This window comes from Oncorhynchus gorbuscha, linkage group LG01 (assembly GCF_021184085.1).
Source record: "Oncorhynchus gorbuscha isolate QuinsamMale2020 ecotype Even-year linkage group LG01, OgorEven_v1.0, whole genome shotgun sequence".
Taxonomy (NCBI): domain Eukaryota; kingdom Metazoa; phylum Chordata; class Actinopteri; order Salmoniformes; family Salmonidae; genus Oncorhynchus; species Oncorhynchus gorbuscha.
In genome coordinates, this window is record NC_060173.1 from 40537571 (window position 1) to 40559562 (window position 21992).

The 21992-nt window shown below is 45.0% G+C and overlaps 1 protein-coding gene across 2 annotated transcripts in view; it reads left to right on the plus strand.

Annotated features, from left to right (window-relative positions):
• The window catches only part of cdh13 (cadherin 13, H-cadherin (heart)), a 607588-nt gene that overhangs the window by 440943 nt on the left and 144653 nt on the right, over nucleotides 1–21992 (plus strand). For both annotated transcript variants that reach the window (XM_046352466.1, XM_046352473.1), the window contains one exon: nucleotides 19552–19692. In XM_046352466.1, the coding sequence (XP_046208422.1) occupies nucleotides 19552–19692 (141 nt within the window). The remainder of the gene's footprint in view (nucleotides 1–19551; nucleotides 19693–21992) is intronic.

Genomic DNA, 21992 nt, shown 5'->3' on the forward strand with positions numbered 1-21992 from the left:
TCTGTTGGTTTGTTATGATGTGTGTCTGTCTGTCGGCTTGTCTGTGTGTCTGTCTCTCTGTCTGTTGGTTTGTTATGATGTGTGTCTGTCTGTTGGCTTATCTGTGTGTCTGTCTGTCTCTGTCTGTTTCTCAGGATGTATGTCTGTCTCACTCTCTGTCATACAGTATTTCAAAAGTGTATGTGCTGTAATTCTTGTCAGTTTGTGGTTTTGTGTTCAACCATTTATAGTAATAGCATGTGTATAGCCTGTGAATTAGTTGTGTGTGAGTATCACACTGTTGAGTAGCAGCAGATGAGCAGATAAACAGAGAGCTTTCAGCGTCATTGACTGTTTCATTAGTCTCTCAGAGGGGGGGGGGGTTTATCTGTCATATTACCCCCTGCCACGCTGACACCCAGCTGGGCCTGGCCGGCATCAACGCTACACTGAAATGAGAATGCACATACTGTAGAGGACACAAGTGGGCTGAACACGACAGTTCACTTCCTGCTCTACATACCTAGCATCCTCACCTCAACTCGCCATCCACACCGACAGCAGTGTGTTAACTTGTGTAGTTATGAAATACTTTTTTAGCCGGGTTAATGATTGTCACGCCATAGAATATTTGTCTGTGTTCCACTTTAGAAGAACTTAATATTTTCCCAGAAATGTGCATGTGTTTATGTGGGGAAATGGAGTGGAGTGGTGTGTGAGAGCCACATTACCATGTGGTGCCTCATTAAATATTCACTCATCAAGGGGCCTTTTTTAGTTGGTTTCCTTTCGCAGAAGTACAAATCGTTGGTAATCAGCCGTGGTGACATTTTCCAGCAATTATGCCCATGCCATCTACGCTTCCTAAGGAGTTGAGACAAATCACTCCATTTGCCTCTGCCACCATGACAAGATGTTAACACCTTCCTTCCCAGGGGAGAAAGAGCGAGAGAGGGGGAGAAAGAGCGAGAGAGGGGGAGAAAGAGCGAGAGAGAGGGATAGAGGTGGAAAGAGGGGGAGAGAGAGGGATAGAGGTGGAAAGAGGGGGAGAGAGGGATAGAGGTGGAAAGAGGGGGAGAGAGAGGGATAGAGGTGGAAAGAGGGGGAGAGAGGGGATAGAGGTGGGAAGAGCGAGGGATAGAGGTGGAAAGAGGGGAAGAGAGAGGGATAGAGGTGGAAAGAGGGGGAGAGAGGGATAGAGGTGGAAAGAGGGGATAGAGGTGGAAAGAGGGGGAGAGAGGGGATAGAGGTGGAAAGAGGGGAAGAGAGAGGGATAGAGGTGGAAAGAGGGGAGAGAGAGGGATAGAGGTGGAAAGAGGGGAAGAGAGAGGGATAGAGTTGGAAAGAGCGAGAGCGAGGGATAGAGGTGGAAAGAGGGGAAGAGAGAGGGCTAGAGGTGGAAAGAGGGGAAGAGAGAGGGATAGAGGTGGAAAGAGGGGGAGAGAGAGGGATAGAGGTGGAAAGAGGGGAAGAGAGAGGGATAGAGTTGGAAAGAGCGAGAGCGAGGGATAGAGGTGGAAAGAGGGGAAGAGAGAGGGCTAGAGGTGGAAAGAGGGTGAGAGAGAGGGATAGAGGTGGAAAGAGGGGGAGAGAGAGGGATAGAGGTGGAAAGAGGGGGAGAGAGAGGGATAGAGGTGGAAAGAGGGGGAGAGAGAGGGATAGAGGTGGAAAGAGGGGAAGAGAGAGGGATAGTGGTGGAAAGAGGGGGAGAGAGAGGGATAGAGGTGGAAAGAGGGGAAGAGAGAGGGATAGAGGTGGAAAGAAGGGGAGAGAGAGGGATAGAGGTGGAAAGAAGGGGAGAGAGAGGGATAGAGGTGGAAAGAAGGGGAGAGAGAGGGATAGAGGTGGGAAGAGCGAGGGATAGAGGTGGAAAGAGGGGAAGAGAGAGGGATAGAGGTGGGAAGAGCGAGGGATAGAGGTGGAAAGAGGGGAAGAGAGGGATAGAGGTGGAAAGAAGAGAGAGGGATAGAGGTGGAAAGAGGGGGAGAGAGGGGATAGAGGTGGAAAGAGGGGAAGAGAGAGGGATAGAGGTGGAAAGAGGGGGAGAGAGGGGGATAGAGGTGGGAAGAGCGAGGGATAGAGGTGGAAAGAGGGGGAGAGAGAGGGATAGAGGTGGAAAGAGGGGGAGAGAGAGGGATAGAGGTGGAAAGAGGGGAAGAGAGAGGGATAGAGTTGGAAAGAGCGAGAGCGAGGGATAGAGGTGGAAAGAGGGGAAGAGAGAGGGCTAGAGGTGGAAAGAGGGTGAGAGAGAGGGATAGAGGTGGAAAGAGGGGGAGAGAGAGGGATAGAGGTGGAAAGAGGGGGAGAGAGAGGGATAGAGGTGGAAAGAGGGGGAGAGAGAGGGATAGAGGTGGAAAGAGGGGAAGAGAGAGGGATAGTGGTGGAAAGAGGGGGAGAGAGAGGGATAGAGGTGGAAAGAGGGGAAGAGAGAGGGATAGAGGTGGAAAGAAGGGGAGAGAGAGGGATAGAGGTGGAAAGAAGGGGAGAGAGAGGGATAGAGGTGGAAAGAGGGGGAGAGAGAGGGATAGAGGTGGAAAGAGGGGGAGAGAGAGGGATAGAGGTGGAAAGAGGGGAAGAGAGAGGGATAGAGGTGGAAAGAGGGGAAGAGAGAGGGATAGAGGTGGAATGAGACAGGGAAATGGGGAAAGAGAGCGAGAGGGGGGAAAGAGAGAGACATTTAGAGAGAGAGTGTGATGGAAAGGGAGAGGAGAGGGAAAGAGAGCGAGAGGGGGAAAGAGAAAAAGAAAGAAAGAAAGAAAGCAGGAGAGGTTGACCCCATCTGTTGAAGAATCAAAGGCTTTAACTACAATCAAGGCCCTATTCTCCTCATCCACCCACGTCCCTCACCAGAAATGACTGAATACTCAACAACACACTGTGTGTGTCATCTGTGTAATGGTGAGTGTATATGTCCAGTGAGTCATGGACCGTCGTACATCCCTAAGCACATGTCTGTATGTTTGTATGTATGTAAGCTGTATGTATGAATGCAGTTTTTCTTAGGGATGTACGACGGTCTATGATTCACTGGAACAAAGGCACACATCCAGATCTGTCCTCTCCCTGCAGAGGGGATGGACTTGACAGATCGCAGATGAGAGAGAAATGTGTCTGTCTTATCCTAAAGTGTCCCAGCTCGTATAGGCCGCTCTGTGTCTGAACACTTAGAAGTGTCCCAACTCCTATATGCTGATCTGTGTCTGAACACTTAGAAGTGTCCCAACTCCTATATGCTGCCCTGTGTCTGAACACTTAGAAGTGTCCCAGCTCATGTAGACCGCTACTCTGACTGTGTGTGAACAGCTGGAAGGCTCCTGTCTGTTTACTGCCTCCTGGGGGAGGCATGAGAGAAGCTCCAGCCTGTTTGTTCCTCTCACAGAGAAAGCAGCCCTCTCTGAAGAAGAGCCTGGAACAGACTTGATACGTCAGACAGACTTTAGCTCTCAATGTGTGGTCTTGGCTTCACATTTCCTCTCTTCTCCATGTTGATGGAGTTACAGAGAGAGGAAAACAAATACATTTCTGCTTCTTCCTGGCCAGGTCTCCAAGACTTTGTTGCGCTTTCTCTCACTGCTGCAGCAAGATAGTGTGTAGCTTACAGCTGTGAGTGGCGGTAGAGAATATTGCCCTTCTATTCTTGCCCATAGGCAGTGTTAGTTTGACCATTACCATGGCAGTGGAATTAAGGTCATTGCTCTGATTATTTAAGCAGCCTCTGGCTTATGGTCATGAACGTTGATTTAATATCCTGCTCTACACATTTATGGCTGTACTAATGATCATGATTATTAAAGCAGCACACAAGTTATAGTCACCATTCCTAATGTGCTAGCAGCCTCTGGCCCCCTTCAACAGCTGAGCTATAATTGTGACTCTTCCCTCCTTCTCCACTCTTTATCTTCAGTCAAACGTATATATATCTATCACAGATACATAGTCACACACACATACACATACACACATGCTTGAACACCCACTCTGCCAATCGCCATAGCATCTCTATAATGTTGTCCCAGGTCCGCATGGTAAATGGGGGATGTGTGAGAGGACAGGGGGGTTGAGACAGGGGCTTTGCCAGTGCTCAGTGTCACTGTGTGAAACCAGGTGAGCAGACACTGATACCACATAAAGGCTAATACCTGCAAAGCCAGACCTGTCTACCACGGCTAGCAAAATATTGAACCTTGCTAAGCTCCTTTCCTCACACACACATGCGCACACACATGTACGCACAAGCAGGCACAGACACACTGACACACACACACTGACACACTGACACAAACACACTATCAGCAGGGGATAAAGATGGTGCATTTCACTGCTCCGTTACTGTGACAATTGTCTCACGAGAAGGGAAGAAGACAAAGACAAACAAACAAACAAACAGTGTGTATGTGTTTACAAGCATTTTGCTACACCCGCAATAACATCTGCTAAATGAGTGTATGTGACAAATAAAATTAGATTTGATTTGAAACAAACAGGGAACCTCTAGCGTTGGATGCTGCAGTACGATGTCATCCACTCCAGAGGCTGATATGTGACGTGCCATTAATGTGTCGTGTCGTTGACGTGGCATGTGGCAGTCCCTTGCTGCATGACTGCTGCTCTGAGGGAGCTCTGAGGGAGCTCTGAGGGAGCTCTGAGGGAGCTCTGAGGGAGCTCTGAGGGAGCTTTGAGGGAGCTCTGAGGGAGCTCTGTGCTCGGCAGGGTTTGTTTTCTAACTGAGTGAGTGAACTTGGGGAAGGTGTCTCCCACACATGTTTCCCTCTACCAGCTCCAGCTTCTGAGAACCAGGCCTATAACTCTAGCTCCACCACTCCCCAACATGATTTTTTACTTTAGTTTATTTAGTAAATATTTTATGAACTCTATTTTCTTAAAACTGCATTGTTGTTTAGGGGCTTGTAAGTTAGAATTCCACGGTAAGGTCTGTTGTATTCTGCGCATGTGACAAATTAAAATGGATTTGATTAGACACGAACCCCACTGAGATCCTCAAAAGATTTAGAGCACAATACATAGAAGAAGAACAACTCAGGCATCTCTTTTTTGAGCATGATTTAGATATGTTTCTGCTTATAATTTCTGACATTTTGGTCTATTTTGTCTATAATTAGATGCATGCAGCTTCTCTTCAGTCATTAAATGTTGCCCTAGAAGACTAAATAATCCCTTGCTCAACTGAACAATGTCATAGATCGATTGAAGCATTCATTCTATCTAGTTTACATCAGTAAAATCTTCCCTGTCATCTTTCACGGAGCAAAGTTGTTTAGGGACTGGGGAGAACGCAGAAAAAACCCAGGAAAGGTTTTCTGTGCAAAATGTCCAAATGACATCAGTTTGACCGGTTGTAAAGAAAAAGAAAGCTGTAAAAATTACCAAAAATAATTTCTGATAAGATTTCAGTTGGCTTCGATGCATGTGGTTGAAATAGAAAAAAAAGACATTTAGTGGACAGTCTGATCCAGAGAGATTTATAGTAGCAATTAGGGTTAAATGCCTTACTCATGGGCACATCGACAGTTTCTCACCTTGTGGGCTCGGGGTTTCAAACCAGCCACCTGTCGGTTACTGGCCCAATGCTCTTAACCCCTTTTTATGATGAAGACAGCACCTCTACAGATGGTATCTAACTGAGCATTGCATTCTCTCAAGCTGCAGAAATAAATAAATCATATTTCTCCACTCCTGTTCCCAAGTTAAAATTGTGCCTACATTTGGTGTATAATTTTCCTGTAAGAAAGGCTACATTCTGTAGGAGTTATTATTAAGGCTATGTGAGAGGTTATAGACCTACAGTCAGTGTCCAGATTTCAGTTTCCATTTAAACCATCTAACAGTAGGCTACAGTTCTGTCGAATCTGTACAGCGCCTCACAATCATCACACATAACAGCCACCAGCACCGCTATCATCCTCTTTTACCACTTCACCAAATCTTTCCCAAACATGACTTTTCTAGCCCTCCCTTCTCTTTATTCTCAACTTTTTTGTGGATTGAAGTGAACTTTATCTGCCCGTTCCCAAAACCATTATTTGTCAATTGGCTGTGTCGGCTATTTGGCACGTATACAGTTAAGCCCTAAACATTCCCAAACCAGAAACCGTGGATTGATGGCAGCATTCACACGAAACTGAAAGTGGGAACCACTGCTTTAAATCAGGGCAAGGTGACCGGAAACATGACCGAATACATACAGTGTAGCTATTCCCTCCGCAAGGCAGTCAAACAAGCTAAGCGTCAGTATAGAGACAAAGTAGAGTCGCAATTCAACAGCTCAGACACGAGAGATATGTGGCAGGGTCTACAGTCAATCACGGATTACAAAAAGAAAACCAGCCCCATCGCGGACCAGGATGTCTTGCTCCCAGACAGACTAAATAACTTTTTTGCTCGCTTTGAGGACAATACAGTGCCACTGACACGGCCCGCTACCAAAACCTGCTCTCCTTCACTGCAGCCGACGTGAGTAAAACATTTAAACGTGTTAACCCACGCAGGGCTGCAGGCCCAGAAGGCATCCCCAGCCTCGTCCTCAGTGCATGCACAGACCAGCTGGCTGGTGTGTTTACGGACATATTGAATCAATCCTTATCCCAGTCTGCTGTTCCCACATGCTTCAAGAGGGCCACCATTGTTCCTGTTCCCAAGAAAGCTAAGGTAACTGAGCTAAACGACTACCGCCCGTAGCGCTCACTTCCGTCATCATGAAGTGCTTTGAGAGACTGACACCCTAGACCCACTCCAATTTGCTTACCGCCCCAATAGGTCCACAGACGACACAATCGCAACCACACTGCACACTGCGCTAACCCATCTGGACAAGAGGAATACCTATGTGAGAATGCTGTTCATCGACTACAGCTCAGCATTTAACACCTGGGTCTCGACCCCACCCGGTACTGGACTTCCTGACGGGCCGCCCCCAGGTGGTGAGGGTAGGTAACAACATCTCCACACCGCTGATCCTCGACACTAGGGCCCCACAAGTGTCCGTTCTGAGCTCTCTCCTGTACTTCCTGTTCACCCACAACTGTGTGGCCATGCACGCCTCCAACTCAATCATCAAGTTTGCGGACGACACGACTGTGGTAGGCTTGATTACCAACAACGACAAGATGGCCTACAGGGAGGAGGTGAGGGCCGTCGAAGTGTGGTGTCAGGAAAATAACCTCACACTCAATGTCAACAAAACAAAGGAGATGATTGTGGACTTCAGGAAACAGCAGAGGGAGCAGCCCCCTATCCACATCGACGGGACGGTAGTGAAGAGGGTAGTAAGTTTTAAGGTCATCGGCGTACACATCACGGACAAACTGAATTGGTCCACCCACACAGACAGCGTTGTGAAGAAGGCGCAGCAGCGCACTCACAAACTTCTACAGATGCACAACCGAGAGCATCCTGTCAGGCTGTATCACCGCCTGGTATGACAACTGCTCTGCCCACAACTATAAGGCTCTCCAGAGGGTAGTGAGGTCAACGCATCACCGGGGGCAAACTACCTGCCCTCCAGGACACCTACACCACCCGATGTCACAGGAAAGCCATAAAAATCATTAAGGACAACAACCGCCCGAGCCACTGCCTGTTCACCCCACTATCATCCAGAAGGCGAGGTCAGTACAGGTGCATCAAAGCAGGGACCGAAAGACTGAAAAACAGTCCATCAAGGCCATCAGACTGTTAAACAGTCACCACTAACATTGAGTGGCTGCTGCCAACATACTGACTCAACTCCAGCCACTTTAATATTGGAGATTGATGGAAAAAAATGTATCACTAGCCACTTTAAACAATGCCACTTAATATAATGTTTACATACCCTACATTACTCATCTCATATGTACAGTGGGGAGAACAAGTATTTGATACACTGCCGATTTTGCAGGTTTTCCTACTTACAAAGCATATAGAGGTCTGCAATTTTTATCATAGGTACACTTCAACTGTGAGAGACGGAATCTGAAACAAAAAAACATAAAATCACATTGTATGATTTTTAAGTCATTAATTTGCATTTTATTGCATGACATAAGTATTTGATACATCAGAAAAGCAGAACTTAATATTTGGTACATAAACCTTTGTTTGCAATTACAGAGATCATACGTTTCCTGTAGTTCTTGACCAGGTTTGCACACACTGCAGCAGGGATTTTGGCCCACTCCTCCATACAGACCTTCTCCAGATCCTTCAGGTTTCAGGGCTGTCGCTGGGCAATATGGACTTTCAGCTCCCTCCAAATATTTTCTTTTGGGTTCAGGTCTAGAGACTGGCTAGGCCACTCCAGGACCTTGAGATGCTTCTTACGGAGCCACTCCTTATTTGCCCTGGCTGTGTGTTTCGGGTCGTTGTCATGCTAGAAGACCCAGCCACGACCCATCTTCAATGCTCTTACTGAGGGAAGGAGGTTGTTGGCCAAGATCTCGAGATACATGGCCCCATCCATCCTCCCCTCAATACGGTGCAGTCGTCCTGTCCCCTTTGCAGAAAAGCATCCCCAAAGAATGATGTTTCCACCTCCATGCTTCCTGGTCGGGATGGTCGGACCTCTACATGCTTTGTAAGTCGGAAAACCTACAAAATCGTCAGTTTATCAAATACTTCTCCCCACTGTATATGTATATACTATACTCTATATCATCTACTGAATCTTTATGTTATACATGTATCACTAGCCACTTTAAACTATGCCACTTTGTTTACATACCCTACATTACTCATCTCATATGTATATACTGTACTCGATACCATCTACTGCATCTTGCCTATGCCGTTCTGTAACATCACTCATTCATGTATCTTTATGTACATATTCTTTATCACTTTACACTTGTGTGTATACGGTAGTAGTTGTGGTATTGTTAGGTTAGATTTCTCATTGGTTATTACTGCATTGTCCGAACTAGAAGCACAAGCATTTCGCTACACTCGCATTAACATGTGCTAACCTTTGATTTGATTTTATTTAAAGTTTAGGCTTGCTAACTAATACCAGAGCCTAAAATAATGAAAGAAAAACTTTTTTATAAAGCCTATATAAATTGCACATAATTATACATTTATGGATTTTTAAAGGTATTGTTTCTCTTTATTAAACTCCACCCACCCGACCTTCAGCTACACAATATTTAGTGACCCTAAACCTGTCTGCCCCGCGGATTCCGAGTCAACCCGCTCATGTAGACGGCCTGGCTTCTCCTTGGTTACTACCAGAAAAGTCTGTCATCAGAAAGCCTCACCATGCTATTGACTCTCTCATAGACGGGTTGGCTGACAACGTCACAGAAATGATGTGCGCATCGATGTGGCCGGAAGATGTGCATTGTTATGAGTCTGAATTGTCAGATAGCTAACAACAATGACACGAAGCTGCCATGGGGGGGAATTGTAGGTGGTTCGTTTCAGCTCGTTGGATCTTATTATTGATACCATGTCTTGTTTTGAGGGGTTTCGACAGATGTCAAGTATATGCAAAAATTCACTAGCTAGCTAATCAGCAACTGTAACCATGTATTTATGTTTTCAATAAACATTTGGAGACAAAATATAGTTAACATGTTGTCAACACTGTAATCCAACCCTGTCTCTTTTGCCCCATAGTTGCGCACATATCGGTTTTGTTGTTAAACTACCAACCGGTCTATAGGCATGTTCCCCTACAAGGCTCCATGCCAGCTTCAGGGGATCAAAGGAAATGATTCCTTCAGCTGATTAATTCATCCTAATTGGTGGTTGAGGAGGAGTTGTTGGACCCCAAGACCCTGCTGTATGTCCCCTCCACCTCCGCTCCCTGGCGAGCAACGCCCCTGTTTGATCTGCACTAATCTAATTAACACTTAAACAGGAACACCTGTGCTCTTCACTCGAAGTGCCACCTCCCAGATGGGCCTTTGATGGCTGTGATGGTGGAGGGAGAGCCAGCGGCGAGGGAGGAGAGCTGTTACTCTCTCTCTCTCTTAACAGGGGCAAGCGTAGCCTAATGGGGCCTATTTCAGTCCCCAATATGTCTGTAACTGGTGGGTAATTGACAGCGATTAGGCTGTGGTCTGATGATGCACCTGATTAGATTACTGTAGGTATTTTTCTGCTCGGTTTCACCGCACCCCTTAAACCAAACCTTGACCCCTATTAGCCCCACACTCATCAGGAAGAGCTGGGGGACACCAGCATCACCAAGCTTATCATCAGCATCTAATTGGGCTGATGAGTCACGATAAATATGGTCAATGCCGCTATGTAATTCCCTGATCAATGTGAAGGAGTGTGCATGTGCCTGTGTGGGTGTGTGCATATGTCTATTCATATGAGGAGGATTAAGAGTGCTTCAATTATACATTTCTACCTGTTTCAAGGAAAATGCACTTTATGCGCCTGTAGATATTCTTCAGTTTTCATTATTTCGGATTGCTCGCCTCTTGAATAGCTAGCTTTCCAAAACGGTAATTAAAGAGGAATAAACTGATTCTTGCTTTATCCTTCAATCTCTTATCAAGTCAGGATTTCCTAGGAGTCTTTCAAGCTGGTGAATTTGAAGCGTGTGAATCCTACAGACTTATCCTTGAGAGCGCTGCTCAACTTTTGACAAATCAAGGCTTTGCATCAAATATTTGTTTTTCTAACAACCACAATCATCATCATTTGACTCCCTTTTGAAATATCTGAGCATTCTGAGGTTTACCATTAGCTGGTTAGCACTAGAAAACAGACTATTCATCTAGCTCTGGTGGGCCAAAGGGATGAATCATGTTATTAGCATGGCATATCCAGGAAAAAAACCTTAATCAATACTAGTCAAAGATCAGAGAGACTCGGGCAGGAAACAAGAAAAAGGACAGAGAGGACAGAGGAGAGAAAATAAATGGAGTACCCTCTGTACTATATGTGCCTCTTGAATGACTTGCTGGAACATTGGGACTTGTTTCACCCTCTTAAGGGTTCAATGGCTCTCTTGTTTTGTGAGGTTTTCTGATGGAAGATCCTTTGATCTCACTGTCGTCTTCTCCCACAGAGGGTTTTTAATTCGTAGTTACCAAGCACCACTTTTGCCAAAATAGCAAAGGTTTACAAAGGTTTACAAAGGTTTACAAAGGTTTACAAAGGTTTACAAAGGTTTACAAAGGTTTACAAAGGTTTACAAAGATTTACAAAGAGCATCTATTGTTACCTGCCGACCCATTCCCCTGGTGACCCCCTAAATTGAAACGGTATGACATCATGGAGTGGTTTGGAGCCAAATCTGTGAAGCAGCAGTTGACCCATGGGGCCAATCATTCTGGCAGCATGCTGGCAGATTGTGTGCCTGTGGAATAAGAGAGGTGTCTTAGAAACAAGCCTCCTCCTTGGCAGTCGGGGCACCATGAGGTCTGATGGATATGTTTGGACCAAACCGACAGTCATGTTTGCTCGTCCTGAATCATTACGGTTGGTATATTTTTTATATTGCTATATCAGAGCCTTAGTGCCTTAGTCATTGGGGCTGTTAGTTCTGCATTCCTCTTCATCTCTCAGACTAATTATTGTGTACCTCATGACTCATACATGCTATAGAGCTATGTCTCTGCATGTTTAGTAGGCACTTCCTGAATCATTCCAAAAGTTCCGGAACCACTTGGACATGAAGTGCGTTTGCTTAACGAGCTGAAAGTAAAAGCCAGGAAAAACATCTCTGTGGTTCTAAAGTGTCTCAAAATCTCTAGGTTCTCGTGATATGTTAATAAAATCGATTTTAAGATTGCCACAATGTGTACGACCTCCTCTGACAGACCCGATCCAGAACTGGTAGATGTGTAACAACAGGATGCCAACTGAGTTTGTACGTAGAAGTTTATGATGGAAAACCTAGAGTAATATCATTTTCTCCATTTAACATTGTAGCATAAAAATGTTTTGACTGAACAAAAACAAACAAAGTATTTCTCAATGACCTTGCAGAGAATTGGAAAAAGATGGGATAGACATGCGATCTAGTTCCATTGTAGAAAACATAAAGAGGTAGAGTGCACCTTGTGGTTCAGCTTGACAGCACTTCAATTTGTGCTTCCAGCGCATCGACAACTGCAATTCTTTTCCTTTTCAACTAAAGAAATTATCAAATAGAATGTTTTCTTTGTTTCATTATTGTGTCGTAATTTCTTTTACCTTTCAAGTGCCCTGAAAATAGCCATGTGATGTTGGCATGGTGAATAATCAAATATATGTTGTGGTGCATACTGGGTACTGGGAGCACACCTATACACTGCTGCCAGCTAGTAATGGCACATTTGACGTGGGCTGGCACTATGTCTTTTTTTCAGAGAGAGAGAGACTTTTGTTATAACTAAGGACAGTCAGCTTTGGTTTTCAAAGGCCCCTCATTACGTTCAGGTAGTGCAGAGAGCCAAGTAAGCTCTCCTGGGTAAACAGAGAGGGGCCTACCTGTCTCTCAGCCATCTCCGTTTTTTATCAAAACAATGCTGCAATGTTGCTATTGCTTGTGTGGTATCAAGCCCTCTTCAAGGTTGTGAGAGCATTGTGTGTTACCTTCTAGTGTTCAGAGTGATGTGCCTGAGCTGGATCCCCTGGTGTGATTCGCTCACTGCCTATCAGGCTGGCTCCCCTCTGAGCAGATCCAGATGGTGCTGGCTGGAGACTACAGTATATGCCATGATCTGATGAGTTGAGCTGTGATATTGTGTACTGTATTGTCCATTAATGCCTCTCTGGGCCTGGCCCTGGGCCATTTGCAGTAACTTTGTTATAGATGAGGTTAAAATAAAGGTTGATTGAGAAAAAGAAACTACTAATATGGTATAAGTAGTAACCAGAGATCTGGGTTTATCCTCAGATCAATGCTCTTATTCCAATTCATATCAAGTCCAGAGAGTGAAAGAGCCTTGCACAAGGGTACAACAACAGATTTTTCAACTTTTAGGTTCAGGGATTCAAACAAGGGACCTTTTGGTTACTAGCCCAATGCTCAAACCACTAGGCTACCCGTTGCCACGAATGCCAAGAGTCTTATATTTCTGTGGAAGATGGCACAGTACTAGTAGAGGATGGAGTAACGGACAGGGATCATTTTTACTGCATCCTTCCTTCCCTTTCTCTCTCTCGCTCTCCATGCTGATCTATCTACCAAAAGGACGGACAGTGAATGTGTTTTACAGTCTGACAGCGGTTTCATATCAGCAGCGATTCAAAACAAATCTTCAGCAGGCTACCACATTCGTACCTCAGCAAAACCTCAGGATAAAGGTGCTTGGTTAATGACAAAACTGAAGAGATGGCATTATACATGTAATTTGTTTTACCCCTTTTTCTCCCCAATTGGTAGTTACAGTCTTGTCTTATTACTGCAACTCCCCTACGGACTAGGGAGAGGCGAAGGTCAAGAGCCATGCATCCTCCGAAACACAACCCAACCAAACTGCTTCTTGACACAATGCCCGCTTAACCAGCCGCACCAATGTGTCAGAGAAAATACCGTAAACCTGGTGACCGTGTACTGCACCCAGCACGCCACAGGAGTCACTAGTGCAGGATGGGACAAGGACCTCTCTGCTGGCCAAACCCTCCCCTATCCCAGATGACGCTGGGCCAATTGTGCACCACCTCATGGGTCTCCCCATCATGGCCAGCTGCAACAGAGCCTGGACTTGAACCCAGAATTTTTAGAGGCACAGCTAGTACTGCTATGCAGTGCCTTAGACCACTGCGCTACTCAGGATGACACATGTAATTTAGGGGGGGTTTGATAATAAGAATATGTCAGTGAATATATCAGAAAGACTAGCAGAAAGGATGTACCCTGTTTTACGGAATACAACACAGAACGCTTGAGTGGTAGCTGCCATTCAAAGAGATACAGTAGGCTGAACAAAGATGGAATCACAGAGGGTAAAGTAAATAAACAGACAGAATAGGGAATGGGATATGATTAAAGGAAAAGAGAAAGCTAAGAAAAAAGTCATTCAAAAGCTTAGAACTTAGTTAAGCCAAGTTAGACTTTATTTGCTTAGACAGTGAGAAAGTCACTGGAAAAACATTACAATTTAACAATGGTATGAATTCCATGAAAGACGAGGAGAATAGGGAATACAAGGAGAGGCGAAATAGTGTTGCTCTGTGAGACAGAGTGTCTTTAGGGATATTCATATGATTCCAGTTGGATTTTCTAAGCCTTTTGTGTCTGTCATTATGTTCCTGGGCACTGAAAGGAGGACAGAAGAATACCTACAGGGTTGGCAAGGGGAGCCATCTTCTTTTGAAGGGCCCAGAGTGAACAAAAAGAGCTCTGGAAATGTAGTAATGGCATCACACCTATTCAAGAAGGTAATGTGGTATCTGAGACAGTGGATCACAACCCGTCTGTCTGACTCTGATCTCCCATCTCTACCTCCTTTGTGATGGAGAAGGCATTATTCCTGAAAGCTGTGGAATTATTTTAAGAGAAAATCAGATGACCACATGATGGGATTCATATTTCTAAAAACCTGTCATTTAATTTGATATGTCCAATTTCATTTAAGTTTTGTTCAGTCCCATGGCTGGCTGCTTTAACTGCAATGACCCATGTTATTCTTTATTTCTTTGAAAAAATATGATTGCTGCATTGACAGAGAACATGTCATCTCCACTTTAAAATAATCGCTGGCACACAGATCTCATTCGTGAAAGCTCTTTAAATTAAATCAAATGTGATTGGTCACATGCACATATTTAGCAGATGTTATTATGGGTGTAGCGAAATGCTTGTGTTCCTAGCGCCAACAGTGCAGTAGTATCTAACAATTCACAACAATATACACAAATCTAAAAGTAAAAGAATGGAATTAAGAAATATATAAATATTAGATTGAGCAATGTCGGAGTGGCATTGACTAAAATACAGTCATTTTGGTAATCAGGCCTCTAACTGTTGTCATCTGCAAACTTGATGATTGAGTTAGAGGCTTGCGTGGCCACGCAGTCATGGGTGAACAGGGAGTACAGGAGGGGGCTGAGCACACACACTTGTGGGGCTCTGTGTTGAGGATCAGCGAAGTGAAGGTGTTGTTTCTTACCTTCACCACCTGGTGGCAGACCATCAGGAAGTCCAGGACCCAGTTGCACAGGGTGGGGTTCAGACCCATTGCCCCGAGCGTAATGATGAGTTTGGAGGGTACTATGTTGTTGAATGCTAAGCTATAGTCAATGAACAACATTCTTACATAGGTATTCCTCTTATCCAGATGGGATAGGGCAGTGTGCAGTGCGATGGCAATTGCATCGTCTTGGATCTATTGGGACAGTAAGCAAATTCCAGTGGGTCTTGTGTGTCGTAAGGTGGAGGTGTTATGATCCTTAACTAGCCTCTCAAAGCACTTCATGATGACAGATGTGAGTGCTACGGGGCGATAGTCATTTAGTTCAGTTACCTTTGCTCTCTTGGGTACAGGAACAATAGTGGACATCTTGAAGCAAGTGGGGACAGTAGACTGGGACAGGGAGAGATTGAATATGTTGGTAAAAACTTCAGCCAGCTGGTCTGCACATGTTCTGAGGACACGGCTAGGGGTGCCGTCTTGGTTGGAAGCTTTGCGAGGGTTTATAATCTTTAATGTCTTACGTCGGCCACGGAGAAGGAGAGCCCATAGTCCTTGGTAGCGGGACGGTGGCAATGTGTTATCCTCAAAGCAGGTGAGGAAGGTGTTTAACTTGTCCGGAAGAAAGATGTCGGTCTCCATTACCGGGCTGGTTTTCCCTTTGTAATCCGTGATTGTCTGTCGACCCTGCGTCTTGAGTCTGAGCCGTTGAATTGTGATTCCACTTTGTCTCTGTGCTGCCTGTTTGATTGACTTACAGAGGGAATGTGTAACGGATCTCGTCCTCCTCTTCTGAGGAGGAGTAGCGAGAAGGATCAGAGGACCAATTTGCAGCGTGGTAAGTCTTCATGATGTAATATTTAATTAATCAAACTGAACACTGAAATACAAAAAAACAATAAAGGGAACGAAGGAAAACCGAAACAGTCCTGTCTGGCGACATACACAAAGACAGAAAATAAACACCCACGAAACACAGGTGGGAAAAGGCTACCTAAGTATGATTCTCAATCAGAGACAACTAACGACACCTGCCTCTGATTGAGAACCATACTAGGCCGAACACAGAAACCAACATAGAAAAACAAACAGACTGCCCACCCCAACTCACGCCCTGACCATACTAAAATAAAGACAAAACAAAGGAACTAAGGTCAGAATGTGACAGAATGACTACACTGTTTGAATTTAGCCATATTCCTAATCACCTAGCCATGGTTATAATGCAGTGGTTCTCGCTTTCAGTTTTGCACAAATGCTGCCATCTATCCACGGTTTCTGGTTTGGGTAGGTTTTAATAGTCTCAGTGGGTACAACATCTCCTATACACTTCCTGATGAACTCACCGTAACCATGTATACGTTAATGTAAGCACATTTCAAGACATAACCGTATATTTCACTGACCTTCTTATCATAGAAAGTGTCCCAAGTTAGTGAAGTATTTCCAGAGATCTCTAATAGCGTAAACTTGAGAGACACTGGTCATTAAGAAGTTGTCACGCCACTTTAGGACTCAGTGAGATGAAGTGTCTCTGAGCCCACTTTTGTAGGTGGAGGATGTATGGAGCTGGGTTTTTTTCTCCACTCACAGGTCTGTGGAAGACCATCTGTTCATGAGGGTTTCATATATCCTCAGCAGTCTGTCACAGACACTTCTGTCACCTACTATCTGCGAGGTGAACACCCCCTGTGCTGCTGCCTCCTGTGTACATACTGTGTGTCTGAAATGGCACCCTATTCCCTATAGTGCACTACTTTTGACCAAGGCCCGCATAGGGCTCTGGTCAAAAACAGTGCACTAAATAGGAAATAGCATGCCATTTCAGATGCAGCCATACAGTACACCCACCCTGGGTGGACAGAACAGACACCAGGGAGGAGTCTGAGGCAGACAGGGACACCAGTACAGCAGCTTTTTGTTTATTAGAGAGGGATGAAGATTTATGTCTGGCACTGGGTAGAGCGTTGGGCGTGGGAGTGAAAGAGCGGAGTAGAGGAGGAGAGTGGTTAAGTGGGTGGGTCAAAGGAGCCTAGATTTACTGCAGATTGATGTGAAGAGTCTCCTGCTGTGCTAAGCTGTGCCATGTTTACAAGTTGCCTCCCTGGTATTGCAAGGAGAGAACACACCGTGGAGAACACTCTGTGTGTGGAGAAGACTCTGTGGAGAACACACAGTGGAGAGAACACACTGGTGAACACACTGTGGAGAACACACAGGGATTTGTAATAAGATACAATAATAGGACAGTTCCTGTTGCATCATACTGTAGTCATGGGAGAGCTCAGTGTTTGTACTGTATATCACATCATAATCACGGCTAGAGGAGTGGACTCCAAATGATATAAATATGGGTTGCACTGTACTGTATTCTCTAACGTTACAGTGCTGTAAGAGTGCCACAGTCAACTACTTTGTCTGATTATAGGATGCTGTAATAAAGCAGCTTATGTTTCACCATAATAGAGAAACATGTGTTTCATATACTGTATTGATCGTCTGGTGTCCCCCTGCCTGGGGTGTGAATGATCCCAGTGTTATCAGTGATGGGAGCAGCATACTGCCTCATCTCCTCTCCTCTCTGGGTCTCAAGGATCCTGCCTGGCACCCCTGTGGAGAAGCCCCGTTTTAGGCTGTTACTCCCAGGCTATGTGAGAGATCTGTGAGGCGTGAAGAGGAAAATGGAGTTTTAAAAACAGAGAGAGTGGAGACAAAGAGCTTAGAGGATGCAGGTGATGTCACACTATTGTCCAGTGATGAGCAATTGCAGTTGTGTGTGTGTGTGTGTGTGTGTGTGTGTGTGTGTGTGTGTGTGTGTGTGTGTGTGTGTGTGTGTGTGTGTGTGTGTGTGTGTGTGTGTGTGTGTGTGTGTGTGTGTGTGTGTGTGTGTGTGTGTGTGTGTGTGTGTGTGTGTGTGTGGTTCGCATAGAGCATCTCTAATGAGACCAGTGGAAAAGCAGAGACAGGAGAGGGGTTGGTCCGGGTTGGGGACGGGGGCGGGGTCGTCACACAAATGGCCAATTAGAGCTAGTATTAGTAGTTCCATTTCCCCATCTCATGACTCTCAATTTCATTACAGAATGAAAATGAATGGAATAGTATAGTGATGATGTCTTTGCTTTGAAACATTTCTGTGAATAGATTGTATAGCTTCATCTCATAGTGCATTTTAGTGACTGATGTGCTGAGGTGTTCCGAGCTGGCAGGGAAGGGAGATGAAGATGGGAGGGTGTGGTGCATTGTGGGTAAGAGAGAGAAGATGCCGAGATGTGGGATTCTGGAGAGTTTAGTGAAACAGATGGATGACCTATTAGTATTGTGATTCTGAAAATTATGAATACACTTTGCTTTGTAAAGTTGCAACCAAATAATCTATGCTGTATGCACAGCTTCGTATCCCAAATTGAACTGGACTTTTAACCTGCACCTCAATCACACTCCACTTCTCCAACTTATTCTAATGCCTGGCCAGCGTCTGTCCTCCAGGGTCCCGCCCCATTGCCTTTGCTCACCTTAGAATTATGTGGGAAAGCCAAGCTCCAAAGAGTATCCCTTTTCTTTTAATGTAGCTCATCATGAGGGTGGCAGGTAGCTGAGTGGTTAGAGCCAGTAACCGTTGGGCCAGTAACCGCAAGGTTGCTAGATTGAATCCCCGAGCTGACAAGATAAAAATATGTTGTTCTGCCCTGAACAAGGCAGTTAACCCACTGTTCCTAGGTCATCATTGTAAAGAAGAACGTGTTCTTAGCTGACTTGCCTAGTTAAATAAATGAAAGCTGGGAGTCTACAGAAAATGTAAAGAAAAATGTTAACGCTTTCATGTCTGCCAAGCATACAAACCTTAACTTCATGTCTTCTGAGTCATTGAAGGAGACACATTGAAACGACCCACCCCCCCTGGCTATTTCAAAAAGTGTAAACATAAACTACTGTCTGTCATACTTCCATACCTCTATTTGCAATCATGTGTGCTGAAAGGTGTTCTGCACAGACTGTACATTGTTTCATCTGGTTTACACAACACCTGGATGCCTGACTTTGTCAAGAGATGATGTGGGTGTGTGTTGATTTCTATAATGTGATGCACTTCGATTATAACAGACACTTGACATCTGCTTAGTTCTATTTAAATGTATATTAGGAAAAGGTTGTCATGTTGGAGATGTACAGTCACCCACAGAGTACTGCACTACCACCCCCAGACAGGAAACCATACTAGCAACTCTACTTGGCTCTGAGAAGATCTATAATACGCTTGCTCTGAAATGAATCCACACCAACGTTACAATCATGCAGTCTCAACTGCATCTTGATTGCTTTTTCTCAGTCAGTCAGTCAGTCAATAATTTGTTAGCATTTTGTACTCAGTGGATTCATTTGATCTCCCTCAACGAATCCTGTGCCTAATGATGATTGTGTTGTGTATAACCCCTGAAATGAATGGTTGATAATGACAGGCTTTATGACCCTGTGTGCATCTGTGTGTTTGTCCCTCCAGACGCTGCCCACCACGCAGTACGAGCTGGAGATCGTAGCCCAGGACATGAAGGGAAGAGACGTGGGACTGACAGGAACAGCCACGGCAACCATCACCATCACAGACAAGAACGACCATGCCCCAGAGTTCACCCACTCACTGGTGAGTACCTGCACCGCTGCCTGTTCCCCACACCCCTATTCCCTGTCCTCTGTCCTCATTGTTGTCCAAACGGGGGATAAATGTCAAATAAACTCAGTGTAATGATGACCAGATGGAGTTGTCATACAGACTAGTGTGTGTATTGAGTTAAATAACAAAGACAATAGTGAGGTCTTGAGATGGGACCACTTCTACTGCTATCATCCTCCCTTTCTAGTGCTCCTGTTCTGCAGGCAGGTTCACCACTCCTTGTAGTCCTCCAGTCCCAGCAGAGACCATCACTCCTCAGTCAGATAGACAGACCTTGGAGAAAAACAGCCCCAGTCACATCTATCACTGTAATCGCAGACGCAGCTGGTGACGGGCGTGATTCACATACAGGTGATGGAGTAGGTTTCACACACATAAACACACACACATACCAGCAATCAACCAGTTATCCTCCCTGACCTCTGCTTTTCCATTGAAAATGATTGTGTTATAATTCTCGAGGCCTGCCCAAGGAAAGGCACAGTGCACATCAGTCGCTGGCCTGTGCGTGTGTGTTTATGTATGTGTGTGAGTGTGTGAGTGTGTGAGTGTGTGTGTGTGTTCACATGTAATGAACAACGCATCACAGTAGTCAGGTGGTATGGGTGCACAAGGGAGATAAGGGAGTGTGTCTGTGAGTTTACGCTGCTATGATCATGGTGTTGGTTTCCTTTGTCAGTACAGCCTCAAGGCTCTAGTAGAAACCCTGTATAGCATCCGTAACCCAATACAATCGAGGACAGGCTAACTGAATGAACAACAAAGACAACATGAAAGTATGAAAAGAAAATCGTTTGGGGAGGGGCCTCGTCCCCGAGGGATGATCCTCTGAGCCAGATGCTGTGATGCCGGTAGCCCTATGCGGGGTAGCTGGCATCAAAACCACTCCCCCATCTGTGAGAAAGAGGATCCGATGATCAGCTGGTGGCGTTGGGGAAGTGAAGGGTCGGCTGTGAGCCTTTTGCTGTAAGACGCAATTGAGAAATGTCAAAATAGATAATAAACTGAACTTCAATGACTGTGCCTTTGCAAAGATAAAGACATTTCAACAGATGTTTTTTTTAACGCAAACTGAACCATTTTATTGTCGAAAGTCATATCTTACAAAGGTTCTATAAATCTGTCCTGCAGAGTGTGCTGTCCTTTGGGCTGATATGTGTGTTCAGGAACATGCGAGTGAAAAAGACCAAGTCAAGCTTCAGCGCTTGATTAATACGGCGGGAAGGATAATTGGTACAGATCAAGAATCAGCCTCCAACTTGTACACAAAACGCACCCTCCTAAAACTTGAAAGCCTTTTACAGGACAGTACTCATCCTGGTGGGATAATAAAATTGATCTGAATCTCAAAGAAACGAGTCCTTCATTTAAGTACATCACAAGATGTATTCCCATTGGTCAGAAGAGAGCAGTTCTTAGTGAGCATGTAAATGGAACATATAGGAGAGTGATCAAATACGCCCTACGTGGAGCCAACGTTGAAGAGAACAGCTATGAGTTAGCAAGATCCTGATGTTTGCTCAACCCTTTTGAAAATGAATGCACCAGAGCATGCAATGCTTTCCGAATGAATATACGATTTGACAAATCATTAACTCAAGGCAGTCATGGAAATCCAAAATCGTTGAATGATCACTCAAGTAATCTTGAAGCACTGGCCCCAGATGTGGAAAGCAGCACGGTTCGCGCTGAACTACTTCGGCTGTTAACTACGAGACTTCAAAGACAAGAGGCATGATGTTCAGCAACAACACGTTTAGTGACAAGAGATTGTTATAGACGTTGCGCCAGGCCCAAGCTATCAGTGGCATGACTGTGCGACAACCAATGAACAATAATCACGCTAGTGACTTTGACATTGTGTGGGGTAGACTGATAGCCGACCAGCCTAATCATGCTTTTTGGAAGATACAAGCATGAAGGGAGATATCTGATTGCTACCTGTAGTTGTGGTATGACCGCCAATGAATGAACATTTATGAAAATGCCTGGAGTGATGAGAAAATAGGCGTACTGAGCTCAAGCAGCATGAATGAAATATTCCCCACTGAAAAAAAATGATTTGATAAAATAACAGTGCTATTACAAAGCACCACTTTAAGGTAAAGCTACAACAAAGACAACAAAAGTAACCTACGCAATTAGCCACGATAGGCAAAGGCATGTCAATGTATCTGAACAGAGAGGATGTGGATGAGTCTGCTGTGAACCTTCTGCTGTAAGACGTAAGTGAGAGAACCATTGGTGAATAACAATTGGTGGGAAGAGAG